Genomic DNA, 18,933 nt, shown 5'->3' with positions numbered 1-18,933 from the left:
TTCCCCCTAGTGCAGGCTCCAAAGACAAAGTAGGGAGTGAACAGTGTAAGATGTTGGGTCACAGGTACATCTGAGGCAGTGCCTGTCTTCCCAGCAGGACCTGGAGTTTCCTTCCCTGCTCTGAATCTGACTGCACAGTGTAGTGTAACTTTGTTTAAAAGCACTCGATCTCTTTGCCTCTATTTCCTCGTTCTGACTGAATGAGAATTATCATGGGTTTGCTTACTTTTGATTTCATGGGGTGCTGGGAAATGTAACTATGCAGAGATTTCTCACTAGAAAACAGTGCAATAGGATGGAGCCCAGTAGCAAATTGGTCTTGATAGGATGGATCCTATTTCATGCTAGTTAATGATCCTGGTAATGAGGAGAGTAAGTCCTCACGCTTTGGTGTTCAGCTAGATAGAGGAGTGAGAGAAAGTATCGATAAGAAAATTCTGACAGACCTTTTTTTACTCCCTGTTCTTCTTTGGCACTCCTTTAAATTGCAAATAAACCTAGAGCATTCGAGACATTTATAAAAAGATGTAATGAGGGCTGGTTGCTGCATTTTTGGAACAGGAAAAACCTTTCTGTCGTGCACTGAAAAATACACAATGATTTCTTTAGACTAATAAACACTCGGCTGGAGATAGTCTAAGGGTTTGTAGAACTTATGGAAAGTAATTTACATATTTCAAAGCTCTTTATTGTCAGTCTCCTACATTTTGCCTATTTTATTTCTTATTTTTATCAGCCATCTCTGCTGTCATCAGCACTAAAAACCTTTAAGTGCCTGATATAATATGTACATCTGAAGTTTTTTCTCTTATCAGTAAAAATCATTTGCCTTGAAGGTAATATAGTGAGCTAAATTAATTGCTGATGAAACTGGTTTTACAAGAGTGACAGTAATGATAAACGTAACCCAATACATTTAGTTCACGAGATCTACTTTTGACCATTTAAAATGTTGCTACTAAATTGAATTTTTCCAAATTCAAGTGTCATTCCTTGCACATGATTTTTGAATATATATTGCACAATATATACACCATATTTGATCACAAATTATTCGCAGTTGTTCTAAATTCATGTATGATTTTCTGTAGGGTTTATTCTTACTTAAATATCAAACAGATAATTTTCCACAGCTCTGTCAATATTAAGTCCTGCATATTTTTTTTCCACACCCAAAAATACTTCTGAAATAATAGTGATTGTTTGAATTGGTCTCAAGCTGACATCAAGTAATAGCAAGCTAAGTGATATTTAAACCCGTTTTTTCAATGGTGGAGGCCATAGGTAGATCCTGTTGAACCTACACAGAATTCTTTTCCTGGGAACTCAGTATCAGATAATCATAAATCTCAAATATACAAAGCAAGCATCCAGCTATATAATGGAGTAGATTTGAGCAAGGTCTTGATTCCTTTCTGATTTGGTAAAACAAACAAAGTAAACTAAAAAGCCAGCGACACAAATCCTTCCATTTCAGCCATGTAGCAATCTGAGACTCCATCTCCTCTAGGCTTCCATCATTGCAACACTTGCTCACAACGCTGCTAAGGATGTTTGCATCTATTAATGCCAGTGTGACAACTGATGACAGAAAAAAGTATTTCACTGAAAATTTCAATTAACTGCCAATGAGAGGGAAAAAATGAAAGGAGCCAGTAAGTATTGTGGACCCGTATGAAACTCAAAACAAATCTGGGTTTAGAACTTTGCGAGTGGAATTGAATTAGCTTCTGAACCAGCATGGGTAATTGCTATCTTGTTTAATACATTAAAAATTATGTGAGGTGACTGAAAATAAAAATAGTTTTGTTCATTTTCTCTGCAAAATGAAAAATAACAACAATCAGGGCTAATAATTTCATTTAGGTTACCTTACACCTGGAAGTGCTTGGGCAGCCTTGTTACAGTGCTAGATACAAACATATTTCAAAGCAATGTTTTTGAAAGAAGGAAACAAAAGCACGGCATTTCACACATATTGAAATTTATAATTTTATGTAGAATTTAAACTTCTTTAGTTATTTAGGGGAAAGCATTGCTCAATTCTAGCAATTGCTAGGCATTTTGGCTGGCCCTCACACTGTTCTTGATGGTTAAACTGTGTTAGAAAATTCCCTTCAGCTCTAAATCCCTCACACAAGACTCTAGTTAGTCTTGACCACGCTTGAGCCTTTGTGAAAAATTATTGTTGGCATTTTTCTCAAGATGATTCAACATTTCCAAAGATTTAGGATGGCAGAAAGCATTATCAGACATCATTTAGACTTCCAAATGATTATTTTTTATGAGATGGTTGTGGTAGTTTGCAGCTGAATGGTAGAAGTTGGCAATCAGAATATTATTGTGTCTAATTCATTTTTATACACTATTCCTGTTAGTTAAAAAAGGATATTTCTTTGCAAGTGACATTACAGTCCTGACACAGGATTTTTGACTGTTTTTTTTCTCAGAAACTGCCAGCATGGTACTGCCAGCATGCCAAGCTGGTGTCCAGAAGAAAATTTAAGAGCAGTGATAAAAGGAAAGGAGAAAATAGAAGCCCTTCTTGCAAACAAGAGTTTGTAATAGATATTCTGACATGATATGAATGATGAGGGATGGAAAATTCATAAGGTTGTGTGGAAGTGCAACTCACACTCTGAGCATAGAAGACTGACCTATAACTCATAGGATAGTGTGTTTCAAGTGAGTTATGAGAGTTGTTCCCTGGTGTATATTTAAAAAGAGACATTAGAAAGGAGATATAGTGTGGTTTAGTGTTTGAGAGCTAAATTCATAATTTTTTCCAGAGAGTGTTTTTAAGAAAAAATACTTTTTTTTTTTTTTTTTTAATACGTACATATTGGAGTGCAAGTGGTGTATTTCTGCACAGCATGTGCATCTGAATGCTGAGAATAAAACTTCTCTTCCTAGGAGCAGCCCTCAGCTGATTATTTTTGCTGTTGCTATTGTCCAAAGAAGATTATTTCTAAGAAAGACGAATAGCCAATTTTGCATCCTAGAAGGGGTTATCTCAGAGTGAAAGAAGCAGGCTAGAAGCACTTGGTGACATCAGACGCCAGGGCAGCTGTGGGTGAGCTGTGCCAGGAAGCCCCAGGAAAACCCCACCCACACCTGGACCAGAGCTGCACAGTGCAGTTTGAATTGATGGGGCCCTACATGAGTAACCATCCCTTCACTGCTGCTCCGTGGGAAGCAAAGGAATTATCTGACACTGCAGGCTGCACATGTGTTTTCTTCCCCTAGCAGCAAAGTTCACGGCCATGAACTTGCCCCAGGTGCCACCTTGGTGTCCCTGTCCCTGTCCCTGCTTGTGCCCCATGTCCTGGTGCTCCCTTAGCAGCATTCTTCCTCCCTTCCTCCTTCAGCCCATCCTCCAGCAAACCTGAGAACTCCTGTGTTTGGTGGGACTGCTGTCAGTTCAGAGATGTCTGCCTTGTTGGGATTGTTTTTTGCCCCAGCATATCAAACACAGAGAAGAGTAAAGAGAATATTATCACTAATACACCATCTCCTTATAAGTTAAGCTTGATAAGCTAAGTAGCCCTGCTGGGAACACCCCAGCCATGGATGTAGCTTCAGGAGGAGTGCATTCCCTCTCTCTGAGCCAAGCATGCAGGGTGCAGGTCTTGTAAGGAGCAGAACCCATTTGCACCGTGGGGCAGAGTCTGCCTGGTGTTGGGCAGAGAGCTTTGCTTTCCTTTCACAGTCTGCCTCAGAAAGGAAAAAAATGCATTTTTCCCTGTGCCTATCTTGGCGGAAAATGAAAGGCTCTGAGAAATCTGCTCACAGGAGAGGTTTCAGCCCATTCCCACAGAAATTTGAGGGCTGGAAATTTTGACAAAAGTCTCAATGGCTCCTGCATGCTTAGTGCACAGAATTCCCTATGGCTCACTCCTCAGCATCGAGTGATAGCATATCACCTTGGCCATATGTGAGCTTTCAGGTCTTTCTGCCTCTTGTTTCTTTCTTTTTTTCCCCCTTCTTGCCACACACTGAAATAGTTATTTGACAATTTATTCTGACATTGTGTTATTCCAACAATAGTGGAATGTAATGGTGTGTAATTAGGAGCCAGAATATAACAGTGGTATGAAGATAATTTTCACAGCGAGATTTCTTTAAATTAAAATTTCATTACTTGAAAAGTGTCATACTTTTGCCCTTTCCAGTGTGTGAACAGTGTCCATGAATGAAAGGGATGACCCTCAGGGATGATAGCATGATTTTCAGTCTCTTGCACTCCAGTTGGAGATTCTCCCACGGCACTGCTCTTCCATACTATGTGAACCTATAAGGGCACAATATATTTTAAAGTCTCTGTAAAGTGTTGATTTTACAGTGAAACTCCTTTCTCTTTTGAGGGTGTGGGGTTGTTTAGGGAACTGTCTGTGTAGCATCTGGAGCTGGGAAAAGTCTGTAGCGCTACAGACCTGTCAATTTTCTATAGATTATCCTCACAACCCATATCTTTAAATAAAATGCTATGCTTCCTTTCACAGTAGCCAACTGGATTCTTGTCTATTTATTTGCTTGTTTTAATCATTTTTTTCTCCATCTAGTCAAATAAACTGCTAAATTCAGTGTGTATGCTATGGAACTTCATCCAAAACTACACTGTCTCCTTCCTGACAAGGCTGACAGAGAGTATAATCACTTGTATTGTCCAGAGTACTGTTTACATAAAGGAGCAATAAATACCTGTTGAAATTTTTACTGGAGGCCTCCCAGATGGATGGTTCATTTATTATTACAGACAGGGTTTCATTTACTTAGTTATTAAAAAAAGCAGGCCGCTACAGCCCATTTATAACTATATTAAAACTAAATGAAGCTATAAGTATTGCAGACGGGACCGAGTAAAATACATTTAGTGACTTTCCAGGAAATGGCTAGGCAAAGTATTTGAAAGGAAATGCTCAAAACTTTGGGGGTCCTGGTGTGTCTTTCACAGATGTGCTTCTACTGGCTGGAGCTGCAGAGCGAATGGAGGAGGTATAGTTCCCATATGCTGCTGTGCCATTTATATATTCTGCAATAGCCTCTCTGTATCAACCAGTCAGCCATGCACCTCTGGGAATTGTTCCTTTCCTCCTCTAGCCTTTCTTGACATAGAAAGCTCCAGCTCAGGATGTCCAGTGAACTTCTTCTTTATCCCACAGACAGAGTATCAACTGAATATCAGTTACAAGAGGGGATGAAGGTGCTTCATCATCATCAATCTGTAAAGGGAAGGCAGGTTAATCAGGTGGATTCCAGACGTTTTAGTTTGGAAGGTATGACCAGAGGTCCAGCACAGACAGCTGTGAAAGTGTAGTGAAGATTGTAGATGGTCTTTGTGGCACTTTTCTAGCACTGATGACTTTTCACCAGACATTCTCACCCCTCCTTTGAATAAAGATAAATTGGTCAGTGGATGGGAAGCACATGGTTGCTTGTGAACCAGACCATGATTTTGTTATGTCCAAGCTAGGCAAATAAAGGACAGTCCCAATAGGAAAAGGCGGGTGGATGTCCCAAAGCTTAAAAAATTGTTGACCATAAACTGATGGAGTAGAAAAGCCTAGTAACAAGGCAGCTTGAATTTTTAAGCAGAGTTTGTTAGGTTAGCAAAAGGCTGCATTTCCACAATCAAGGCAGAAAACAACTTTACTGAAAGCTAGTTCAGCTTCAGTGGTCAAGTAAAAGTAGTAATTAGCCATGAAATTTAAAATATATGTAATATGAATACATACCCATGAAACATCACAGTCTAAAAAAGAAAATGTAAAATACTGAATATGGATAAAAGGAATGGATGATACTAGAGGAAAGCTCAAGGACAATGAGAATATGGGGTTTCTTAAGGTACATGAAAAACAACAATAATAAAGAAATTCTAGCAATAGCCCCTCATTAGCTGGAAGTATTAAAGCTGTAATAATGTTAGAGTCAATAAATATTTTTTTACATGAGAAAAAGCAGGTTTGCCTATTAGACAGACAGGAAGCTGAAGAGTGTCTAGAGGCAATAAGTTATTTACAATGAGCTACCCTAGAGAGAAGTATCCATATGCCTCAGATCTTCCATGCCACCCCACAGACACCAGCTGGAAGACCACTGGCTAGCAAAATCTGAGGGTTATTGTACCTTGAAATGTGGGGTAAACCTCACCCTCATGATGACTCCAGCATAAAGACAGATGCTTGTACTGCTGGGGATTGGGCAGTAAGAGATCATTTGTAAGGAAATAATCACTGAGTACAAAATCAGATGCTGCACATTTAGCGGGGAGACTTGGCAGTGGCAGCTCTTTCTCAGACACATTAAATTCTCCAAGATTTCTGCCACAATGGTTGATGCATAGGCAGTACTGCAGTTCATGCCCTCTTAGTTCATTTCACATTTGAAATGAATATTTTTTAGGTGACAGCATCAGCAATGGCTTGGAAATCAGAGGGAGAGCGTTAGTAAATAACTGCTAATCACACCCAGAGAAGCTTGGGGGCTGCAGGGGCAGGGAGGCAAGAAACAGATTAGAAAATTGCAAACAGCACATTTGAAACTTTTATTCCTCAAATGTGTTTCCTCCTGTCACACAGAGCATGATTAGCCATGGAACTTTGGTAAGCCCTCAGACTGATTGGACTACTTAGGCGTGAGCTGCCGATGTGTCGCTCATCACTCTTCCCTTTTTCTGAGTGTTCATGCATTTTTAGGTGGCTTCCTTGCTCGGGGAGTGGTCTCACAGGGGTTTGTTTCCTTGCTTTCCTGAATTTCTCTCATTTTTAAGGAGGTACTCTGGGTCCTTCTGCCCAGACATCATTCTCAGGCAGTGCTGTTGTCTGTGGGGCCCTTTCTCACCACCCTGCCAAGGAGTTAAAAAACTCAGGGTATGATTCAACTGCATTTGTTGTCCCTTTCTTTATAGGGGAAAAACATCACCAGGGCAAGCACAGTTGCTCACAGGGGCAGCTGCTGCAGAAGAAACCTTATTTCAGCTTCTGCTCCTAGGAGAGAGTGATGGCTGTATCCCTTGGAGAGGACTGCCTTGCATTTCTAATGAGACCATCAGTGTAATGGGAATTCAGCAGAATATTTAGCTGGTTTAAATGGTTTTGAAAAGCAGTGTAGACCAGCTGAGATGGATTCAAGCCAAGGACAGAAAACTTTTCCTTCAGAATATCTATTTTTTATTGGAATTGCTAATTCTATTTCTATAGACTGAGTCCGTTTTTCAGGCATTTAAATTCTGTGCTCTGGAATTAAATCTCACATTGATATATAGGCTTCATTCCAGCATTAAGTACATTAATATTTCACCAGCCTGATTTTACTGGCTTTCTCCCTCTGTTTTTAATTAGATTTGATGGTATTCTATATAATCATGTTTTCCTGCATGTTTCTGTGTAGCAGAACTTGCACAAACTGTTTGTTGGAGGATTTTTACAACTTAAACATCATATATTCAGAGTGAATTTTAGATGCTTCAGGCAGTGCTTGCAGAGGTCTTACAAGCCTGCTAAAAGCTCTGTTACAACACTTATAAAATATTCTCTTGATCTACTTGTTTACCTTAATCCATAAGCTTTTGACTTTATTTTGTATAAAACAGAAATAAATACTACACTTTTCAGATAATATAAATGCATGAGCTTTTCCAAAGTGAAACATTTACATCAGTTATAGCACTAGAATAAAAATAATTTCAGCAATCAGAATCTAATTAATTAAAAATTACTACTGTATAAAACCAGCCACTCCTATATTTTGGGTTAGTAAACAAAGCTATTTGAAATACCTGTTTTGGCTGTAGGTGAGTAGTGACTATAACTGCCCATCTGTTATGTGCAAGTAACCAAGGTTATAGCAACAACACTCGTTTGCCTTTTTTTCTTTTTCTTTTTTCTTTTTTTTTAAGAAAGGAAACATGTTCATCTGTTTCTTATGAATTCTCTGTACTTCTTACCAGGCATATTTTTCCTAGCATTTCTCTTTTAGAAAGCAATGGAAGACAGCCAGAAACTGAAGGTACATTTGTCTTATTGGAGCTTAAGTCATATTATGTACGTGAGCACTCGTGGCTGAAACAATCCCAGTAACATAAGGGCACAGTCTGGGCAGGAACATCATATTCCCACCTGGCATTCTCTCTCTTTTTGCTGGGGACAAGAGTTAAAGGTCTTACATGGTGATGTGCCTCTGGGAAGGTTTTGTTTGGCTTTTTTATAATGTGAAGGAATATTTTCTCCTCCTATATCAGTGCATCAGCTGTGACTTTAAACATCTTTAGACATCAGTCTGAAAGTCTTCTAACATACTGCTACTTAGAATAATATCTGTTTTCTTTCTGGGTTTCTCGTAATATCCAGACTAATGTTCAGTTCTTGAAAGGTCAGTATGCATTTATGGGAAAGAAAATAAAATGCCAATAAGGTACAATGAAAAATAAGAGAATTTTCCAAGAGCATTCAGAATGAAACATTGTGGTCGCCTAAACTCGAATGAGCACTTACTTATTTGATTTTGGGATTTCATTACAGCTCTTTGCTTAGTGGGGTTCCTCTTCAGCTAAAATCAAAGTATTTTTCCACTACTGAAGTTCCTTTCCTACATAATGAGCAGAAATCATAGAATTCCATAATAAACACGGTATTCTGACTGAGATGCTGCCTAGAATTAAACTGGGACAATATGCTTGATCAGATTAACACATTCAGGAGGTCTTTTACAGATTGCAAAGACAGCGACTTCTGAGTTTATTTAAATGGCAGTTGAAATATACATGTATTTGTGCCCCAGGCCCACAAACCATTGGCATGTTCTCTCCTAAAGCATTAGTGTTAATGCTTGAATTACTATCAATATTTTTCCTTCCCCCTCTTGATTTTTTTTTACTGGTTGTTATAATTATCTATATTATCATGAAGAAAGACCATATCTTGTATAGTGTCGATCACCAGAGAGACATAGAGTTTTGTCCCTCATTTGTATAACCTCTCTTGAAGTGCCAAAAGGGAATCTCTAAAATAAAAAAAAAAAATACAACAACAAAAACAAACAAACAAAAAAACCCCAAACAAAAAAAAAAAAAAAAACCAAACCACACAGAAGAATTTTTTGAGAGTATTATGCCTCAATAAGTAATTTGCAGGGAGAAGAAAAGAAGACATTAGGCCAAGGAATGTGAAATTTATCAGAGGTTAAAGTGAAATACAAAGTGTGGTGCTTGCTGCTGCTTTCATGTGCACCAGTAGATGTGAGGGATAATTCCAGGTTTTAGGCATGTCTTCACTGTGGAAGAAAACAGATATCCTTCTAAGCAGGGCTATCCTGGAAGCATCTCAGAGTGGCTCCATATGTCAAAAGTGATAAGAAATTCTCAGCTGGCTCTTGAGGACAACCTTCATGGACATCTCCTTCTGCAGCAGCTCCTTCTCAGAATGAGAATCTTCCAGCTCAGTCAGAAATCTTTGATATAAGGCCTGACTCTACCTTCAGACTTGAAACTTGTTGCTACTTGGATGTTAATTCCCAGAGGGGAAACTAGATATCTTCTTGCTACTCCCAGGACTCTGGCCGGGGCTGAAGATAACACTTGCTTGGGACTTAGCTTTCCTGCAGTGACAAGTCAGGAAAAAAGACAAGCAAAATGGCAAAGTTGCAAGTCTCAGCTATTGCATTTGAGTAAGGTGACTCCCTGGCAGCCTGTAATGACCTCCCATCCCAAATCCCCTGTAATTTTGATCAGGAGCAGCTCCTGATCATGCTGGGATGAACAAGAGTCCCACAGGTGTCTCTTCAGTGCACCACATGGCTACCCCAGCCCCAGCAGCCTTCTGAACCAATGCAGTGAGTAACCCTCAAATGAAAACAGGTCAGGTTTTCTAATAAGCTGTGTGGGAGATTTGGAGCCACAGTCACATTGACGTTGGCAGATGTTGTATATCAATGCCCTCTAGACCACTTTGTATTTTCTTCATGCACACCCCCTCCTTTTCCCCTGTAACTGAATGGCCCATTGCCCTGGGCTGAAACCCCTTGGTTAGTGGAGAATGAAACCAGCTGGCTTGCTGAGGCATTTCTCAGTATCCCAAAGCCATCCACATGTCCTTTCATTATGTCTGTACCTGTCACATTCTTTGTAGGGAAAGGAACTAATGCACTAATTAGAGTGCGGTGAGCACTCCCACCTGACCCCACCCCTCACTGCCTCCACGACCTCACAGAGATTTCACTAAAACATATAATTAGGTTCTGCAAAGTGACTTCCTGACCGTATGTGCTCTTTTCAAGTGCAGAAGCCCTAAGTGTTGCTGTGTGTTTTTCAGAGCTGCTTTGAGTACCGCTTCATTTTTTTGGCTTTTGTTTACAAGGTTGTATTTACTTACCTCTTTACCAGTGCCCAATGTATCAAAACCAGGTTCATTTTAAAAAATCTGAAAACCCATGGACCCATTCACTTACTGGCCTGAATCTTCAATGTTCTGAAAAAAGTGTAAAGGCTGCATTTGCACGTGAGCTTGTCTGTGCTTGTCTCTCCATCCTTATACTGTTTGCCAGAAGGTGCAAGTAAATCCCATCCCAAGCAAGGGTTGTTTTAAACATGGTCTGAAGTGCTCTGCTAACATAGGGTGCACCAAAACTCATTCTGTGCTGAATCTGTATCCAAGTACGTTTGAGATCAATTACAATTTAATGTAACACCTCTTGTGAGCTTAAAGTATTTTTCTTCTGTTCTCACTCTCTTCAAGTGGGGTCTGCTGTTCCAGTTGTGGAATTTTTCTTTCAACAACCATTGTTTTCATGATGGAAATGAGCTGTTGAGAAGAAACATTCCTCAAAAGCATCCATACTCAAAATGTATTTACCTTACTTAAGACACTGCAAAATGGAATCCCTGTAACATAAACATGCCCTCCTCACCCCGGGCGTGCTTCAGCCTGGGCTGTGAGAGCTGCCCTGGTGCTCTCTCCCCAGGCCAGCTTCAGCTTCACCTGCCAGGTGACTGAGTCCTGCTCTGGCTGTGGCTTTGTAGCTGAGGGCTGGGGGCCTCACCTGAGAGTGAAAGCTGTCTGGGAGCCAGCAGGTTATACCTGCACAGCTCCTGCTGTACAAGGCAGACCTGTACACTGGCAACCTGATACATCCTTGTGACAAATACTTGGATCAGACCGGCCAGGTTCCTCTCTAGGGGGGAAAAAAAGCAAGCCAGCAAGGATTTTATGATGACCTGGTTTTTTTTCCTATTCCCAGTGTTAGGAGCATGTTTGTAGTCTGATGGTAGTTCCAAAAGGGGCCACAAGCCCCAGGCAGGCAGTGCTTTTCTTGGAAAGCAGCGCTTCTGAAATGAAAAGCAGACAGGGAAAATAAAGACAGGCTAAGATGTACAAGCTAGGAGAGTTTGAAGGACCAGTGCTGTGGTTTGTTCTTCCTTTTGTGTGGATAGTACCGGGTTGTAGTCATTGTCTCACATCTCCACACAACCCAAAGGTTCCAAAATATCCTAGTTGCTTCTAATAACAAGTTCATAAAACACTTTTTTATGTGTTAATACAAAAATCCAGGACACTAATAAATACACAGAGGTATCTAGAACGCTTCATTATATGCTTTTGATTTTTCAGCTTCCATTTAGGAGAAGAACTAAGCTACTAAACCTAAAGTAAATGTACTCAACTACCACATCACTAGCAGAAATTCATGCAGTCAAGGGAGAGCAGGCAGTGATACCCTGGGAGTTCTCATTTCACACAAGCATACCACTTTCTGGTTTAAACTATCACTGCAGATTTCATCACATAGGTGCCAAATCCTGGATCTGAGCTTTCTATTTTCATGCACTGTTTTCTCAGGGATGGCCTAAACAGATTTAATTAAAAGAATGAGCAATTATAAGACTGTTTGGATCCCTGCAAGTGATGGGATCGAAGGCCAGTATGGATCTTGTGGTGCTTACAGGAAGTTTTGCCTCTCTCTTGTGGTTTAGCTCCTAGGAGCTGTATCCTGTGTCATCATACCTGTCTGGTTTGCCCACCTCTCAATAGGGCTTGTTAGCTGGGTCAGTGCCTGCGTTGATACAGCCATCAAAGGTTTTGCTGATTTGGGATATGGCAGAGAGAGCTTTATCCTGACAAGGGACATACTTTGAGATAAAACATAGGCAAGTCCTGCTGGGAGATTGTCAAGCCCCTCCAACTCAATGAGAGTCCTGTATATTTGAGGTGTCTACATTGCCAAGAGATTTTGCTGAGCTTGATATGTTGATTTTACAGAGGAGAAATGTTGGCATAAGTAGAAAAAAATGTGAGAAAAAAGCAAGAGGAGAATCTTTAAGAGATGAACTAGCAAGCATTTCTTCTCTGACCCCCAGTCCTGTTCTCATACACCTACGTTCCCTCAAAGGTGCCATGGGGAAATTGGGAAGCAGCTGTGACAACAGCAACAGGCAGGGGCTGTGCATACAGAGAGGAGCTGAGGAGAGCGTGGTGAGGCTCTGTGCTCTTTTCAGGCACAGCACACCATGTAGCCCATGGAAGAGTCATGCTTTTCAGGCACGCTCTTGGAAGATCTAGGCACAAGTACAAGGAGGTGGTTTGAAATTACTACATATGTCTTCTTGCAATACTTGCACTCCGGGGACCACCCACGTCACAGGATGTGTTTGAATTGCTCACCAAGCTTTCTTCTGGAGCTGAGATGAAATTACAGATTCTTTTTTTCCCAGAGTGCAAGAAAAATTAGCAACTTTCTGAATTATTACTATTATTACCGAGGCACTTTTTAAAAATAGGTTCTATTCTCTACGATTTTTAAAGCACTGGGGGAAATCTTCAGCTCCTTTAACTGCTGGTTACTTAATCTTAGATTGTAAAAAAAATTCTCTTCTTTGTGAACCAGTTTAAGCAAGTTGGGGAAAGGATATGGGAAGGGAGGATGAAATCCTGTTTAGAAAAGATGCATTATTTCTATATTTATATGACAGTGAAATCCTGAGAATACTCTTGTGCACTGAGACAATATATTTTAGTTTTAATTGTTTCAGTTAATGTCAATTTTACATCAAATATGCAATAAAGTAAAAGTGGCCTTTGGGAAACATCACTGAACCTTATTTTGTGCTGCAGTATTGCCAGTGTAAACATCTACTTCTGTTTTGTAAGCTCAAAGCCAAATGGACAAAACCTTTCCTCTCATGGAGTCTACTGACCTGTCAGCATCAAAAATATTAATTTTAGCATATAAAAATTGTTTGTCAGTGATTGTAATAACAAGAATCTTTGCAAAATCCATTATTGCTCTAATAAACATTTTCTTTCAGGCAGCAATAGTAGGAAATTAATTTAAAAGTTAGCTGATAGCAAATGGATAAGATATAAAGTGTCACAGCTACAAAGTTACTGGGAGAAATATATTTTCTTTCTATTAATATTATTGAATATTTACAGTAGCTCTGAGAAAATGTCCAATCTAAGGCATTTTGATAAGTTATAATTTATTCTCCTTGCTTTCCAGAATGCTAGAAGATGACCTCAAGTTAAGCAGTGATGAAGAGGAGAATGACCAGGTAAGAACCAGACAAAAAAACCTGTCACTTGAAGCATGTTTCATGTCGAGACTGAGCTACTGCAAATATTTTGCTAATGCTTTTTCTAAACATACATAAAGGTTATCAAAATACATGGCAGTACTGTAACTGGAGTAACAGATGTTGCTGCTCAGAGCCAGCCTGTGTGTGCTAACTGCTGGACTGGTGGGGAACAGGCTGCAGTGCTATTGATTTATTACCTTGATGCGACCCAGAAGGTTTTTGTATCAGCTTCCTTCTGATTTGAATTTGTTTTGTTTTAAAGAGTGGCCAAAGAGGGGAGAAACAGGAATTCTGGATTAAGGGTTCAGGCCAACTTTGCAGTCGTGAGCTGGCCCTGGGGATTAGCTGCTGGGCTGCTTATCTCTTACCTGCCTCCAGCATCCCCCCAGCCCTGGCCTCTCCTCTGAGCATTTTTGGTCCTGTCTCTGCGTGGCCCATGCCTTCTAAGAAAGCTAAAGAGAACTGAGAAAAGCCTTGGCTGTGCATTTGATTCACTCTGTAACACAGTGATTAGGTTTGTGTTTTAAACACCCTAAACTACCTGACTGGCAGCAGGTACACCATCCAATGTTTTCCATGTGTCAGGGGAGCTGGGTTTTGTCGGCTGTAGGAGGTGGCTCCCAATTTTTCCTTAAAATATTGCTGTGTTTTGTCTAAATAATTAAGGACTCAGTAGAACAGGGCTGGAGCTTGACTTTCCCATGACCAGCTGAGTGCCTCGTTGCCAAGCAGTGCTGCTGTGCTGTGTTCTCTCCTTCTCAGTGTCCTGGTGTGGATGATTTGTTTGGGAAGGAGAGGCCAAGATCCCCTTCCCTTTCTTCTTTCCCTAAAATGCACGACCCGTGCCTTCACCAGAGTATATGAGGGCAGTACTGCTCCTGGTTGCATCTCACAGATATAATCTCGTTTTCTGTCCTGGTTTAGGCTGGGATAGAGTCAATTTTCTTCCTAGTAGCTGGTACAGTTCTGTGGTTTTATTCAGTGTGAGAACAGAGTTGATAATTCCCTGATGTCTCAGTTGTTGCTGAGCTTACCCCGAGTCAAGGAATCTTCAGTGTCTCCTGCTCTGCCAGCGAGCAGGTGCACCAAAAACTGGGGGCAGGGGCCATGGCCAGGACAGCTGCCCAAACTGGCCAAAGGGATTTCCCTTCCACAGAACATCATTTCCAGTACATAAACTGGGGGGAGTTGGCTGGGAGGCACCAATCACTGCTTGGGAATGGGCTGGGCATCAGTCAGTGGATGCTAGGCAATTGTATTTTGTGTCACTTGTCCTTTTTTGGAATTTATTTCACTCTTTTTGTTGCCTCCCTTTTCATTGCAATTATGATTTTTATAATATTATTATTTTATTTATTTCATTTCAACTGTTTAACTGTTCTTATATGAATTCACAAACCTTTTTTTCCTGCCTCTCCTCCCCATCCCACTGGGGCAGGGGGGAGTGAGCAAGTAGCTGCATGGTTCTGTTGCTGGCTGGGGCTAAATCATGTGAGCTACAAATATGATTATTTCAGTCATGGGTAACTGGAGTATCTAGATGGGTAGGCTGGATGGATATCTAGACTTTTGAAATCCAGGAACCTAGACAAGTAATTCTAGGTTCATAGCATAGGTATTAAGTTCTTCTAGGATTTTCTTTAACTCTTGTTATTAGATGTCTCTATTTTACAGTATATTGCAAACAACTAAATCAAAACTTTCTAATATTTATACTAAACCGTTGTTTCATCTATTTTGAGCAAAGCTTCTCGGTGTTAAGAAGATTCAGCACATCGATTCTACTATTTACATATTTATACAATTTCTTTTGGTTTACATATTTCATCCTGAAACACTTCACATTTAATTACTCTTCCTGCTTGTCTAGATAGTTTAAAATACAGCTCACAGAGGGCATAGGACAAAGTAAAGTGAGGGATAGAAGGGGTGTCTGAAGAGTAACAAAAGCAGACCAAGGTGCCATGATGTTGCAGCCAGGGGCTGGGTGACAGGGGAGGCACGAGCTGCTGGCCAGGAGAGATGTCCTTCAGGCAGGGAGACGGGATCCTGGGTGATGGATGTCAGAGTGAAACAGGCTAGGAGAGCCAGAGAGAAAAAATTCTGGTTTGCTTCACAGCAAGCAGAAAAGGACATGTGAAAGTGTTTATCATGCATAAAGGACATGAATAGGTTTAGGGAGAGAAGGGATTGTGGAAAACTCCTGCTGATCGGGCAGGCACACATGGACCTCTGGTTTAGCAATATGACTTGTAACAATTAACATCTTCTGTGTGCTTGTGTGCTACGCCAGGTCTCTGCTCAGTCACCAGGGCTCCAAGATGCATCTGGGTCTTTCACCTCGGTGCTCCAGCAAGCTCAGCAGAGCCAGGACAGAGCTCACCACCCACACGGCAAAGAGCAGGGCTGAGATCCCATGACTCACTTCTGATCATCACAGGCCCTAGCATGAACAACCTTTGGAAACCGCTTAGTTATTTGGTCCTCTTTCCTAGTCACATTTTTTTCCTAACTTGACTCTACAGACAAAAATCTCCCGGAGGCACAGGCTGGCTCCTGCTGTATGAAATGCTTTGTAGAACTTTAGCTGAGACCTGCAGGCTTGCTTAATGAAAATCCTAAATAAATATACCTGCTGGAAAAAACAAAACACTACCTTTCCATCCACCTTGCAGGAAATAGACACAAAAAAAGAGTAGGACAGACTTTCTCTTCCAATAACTGCTCAGATGGACCTGTGTCTAAATGTCAGCAGACTCGTTTCCTTTTACTTCCTAACTCAGAGGCTCTTTAATCTCCTATCTCCTGAGCTCAGGAACAGGAAAGAAAAAAATTAGAGATGAATGGATAAGAGCAGTACATGAGAGATTCCCAGATATTCCTCATGTAATAAATTAACCTTTGAGCAATAAAACTCATTCAAGTAGTCCAGTTTCTCAAAGAGCTGAAGGTGAGCTGTACACAAGCTGGGAAGCTTTTAATTTTGCTGATTTCTAAATGGGGAAGTTTAGGGGAAAAACTTTGAAAACTTTGAAGGGGATTTTGCATTTATGTCTGAAATTTCCAGGCAGTGAATGGGAAGTTTCTGAAGTAGTGCAGAGGGGGACAGGTGCTTCTGTGCTCCCAGGGCTGGTGTTTGGAGTGCCGTGACCAACCAAGGAATGTGAGCCATGGATGAGGGAGGCCAAATGCAAGACAGAGGCATGATTAAAAGCTTCGAGACTGCAGTGGGCAAAGCATTCCCAGCCCTTCCCTCAACACCAGCAATTAAAGCAGGGAGATTCACAGACCCAGGAGAAGCCAAAGAGGCTGGGTTTGAGCTGAGTATGTGTGCGCCCACGGTAATTATATTATCCACACATATTAGTCTCGTAATTTTAATTACATAAATGTATTTTTCCTCTTTAATGAGCATAGTTTATCCATTTAAACTGATCGTTTCAATTTTACAGGCAGTGATCATAGGATCTAATATGCAGACAGAAAATTTCCTGTTGGCATATTTTACACCACACAGATTGAAGAAAATATACTTTTTAATCCTCAATCAATATCTGAAGAGCATGCAATTAGCAGATACCAAGGTAGTTAACATAAATCTGCAAGTTAAAGAGCCAATTCATTCTGATTTATAACACATAGAGTAATAATTTCATCATCATCTCTCCCAGAAAGCATCTGAAGCTTTGTAGCATGAAGATGTCAAAATTGTACTTAAGATTGTTCAGAGTACTGAATTGTAGTGGTTATTGCCTTTTGGTTCTTTGAAGTGTGGCATAGTACATGAAACAGTCCCCATTATAATACCCTGCTCTTCTTTGTAGAGGTCACTGGATAACTTAAATCAGTCTTGGGTGAAATATTAAAAGGAGATTGTCAATTGTAATATGAACAATTCTCTCCCCCCCCCCCTCACTTGTCCTTTTACAACATGAACATTTTGTAATAGAAAAGAATTTCTTTAAGGGAAGAAAGATCCCTGGCATCATTTGTGCAATTCATGTCAATCAATAGCCAAATAAATTAACTGACTGGTACACATACATGGAATAATAATCTAACATATTTTTGCAACCCAAGTCTGCTTCCTCATATGCATTTTTTTGCACAGGATCAGGTTGGTTGCCGCTGAAGTTTTGTGGCTGTGAAAATTTATTACCACAGAGTCAATCTGCATTCTGGCTGCCAAGTCTGAATAAATAGAGTCATTGTGCTTGTCTGGAATATGTAACCAAAGTTCATCGAGTCAGCTTGACTTTCACATCCCATGAGATTCATAAAAGCCAACACCCTGGTATGTGCTCTTGATTCCTGCCAAAATTTTGTAAAATTGTATAAACAGAAGTTGAAGAAGCAATCAGAACACACTCCCAGGGACATGGCTCTGCACTCTAGCCCCGGCTGATCTCGAAAGGGAAGACACAAGATTTTTCTTTTCAAAGAGAAAATAGCATAACTACTCTCCTGTGGCGGCAGGTAACTGCAGGGGCTAAAGATTCCCCCCTTGCAGAGTGCACAGGGAGGCAGCAATCAATCCTCTCAGGTTCCTTAATTTTGCTCATATGTCCTGCACTGAAGGAAGAGATCAGGCTGCATTTGCCTGCAAGTGGCCACCCTCCTCAAGAGAGGCCAAGGACAGCCTGGTCCTGCAGGGTGTGAGCGCTGTAAGCGAAACCAGCCCCTCCGCGGGGCAAGCCAACACAAACAGAAAGCCTTGTCGTTTCACAGGACACCTCGGGGGAAGAGCAGCCTCTGAAAGTTCACAGCTTTAGCACAGTCAAATAAAAGTCTTAGCCTGATCCAGCTCACCACCCGAGGCCCAGAGGGTGATGGAAGCCCACTCAGCCCGGCACCTTCCTGGGCATCTTAGGGTTGCCTCCCACCCATGGCAGCCTAGGGACAGTCAGGGTGGGCTGCTGGCCCTGGGGGGCCTGTCCATGCTTCAGCATCACCCTGGTCATGGTCAAGCCATAAAAAATGATGCTGATTGGAGTTACACTTGTAGCTCCCGTGGGAACACACATGCCTACATTTTGTTCCCATCGTGTATGTGTTGAGGGTTACCCGGGCACATTGCTGGAAATGCATCTTTGTGGTGGGACTGTCTGCAGCACAGGCATTTAGGACAAGCCAAATCTGTCACAACACTGCAACAGGACAAAAGTCCATCTATGTGCTCGATGGCAATTGGTGTGGGACTTTTCCCTTTCACTTCTGGATATGGAGTAACAATCAACAAAAAGAGGAAAATCATCCTGAAATGAACACGTGGCACAGTCACACATTGTCTTCTTCCAGAAGCAATAAGTTTTAGTAGAGTCTTTATAAACAATGCTTCTACATATGAAATGTAATGTTTCAGC

General features: G+C 41.0%; 1 protein-coding gene across 2 annotated transcripts in view; it reads left to right on the top strand.

Moving 5' to 3' along the window:
• The window catches only part of AFF3 (ALF transcription elongation factor 3), a 322,998-nt gene that overhangs the window by 212,838 nt on the left and 91,227 nt on the right, over positions 1-18,933 (top strand). For both annotated transcript variants that reach the window (XM_088160033.1, XM_088160032.1), the window contains exon 8: positions 13,495-13,546. In XM_088160033.1, the coding sequence (XP_088016159.1) occupies positions 13,495-13,546 (52 nt within the window). The remainder of the gene's footprint in view (positions 1-13,494; positions 13,547-18,933) is intronic.

This window comes from Sturnus vulgaris, chromosome 2 (genome assembly GCF_052056855.1).
Source record: "Sturnus vulgaris isolate bStuVul1 chromosome 2, bStuVul1.hap1, whole genome shotgun sequence".
NCBI classification, from domain to species: Eukaryota; Metazoa; Chordata; class Aves; order Passeriformes; family Sturnidae; genus Sturnus; species Sturnus vulgaris.
Note: the sequence above shows the minus strand (reverse complement) of the source record. Positions and strands in the feature narration are given on the sequence as shown.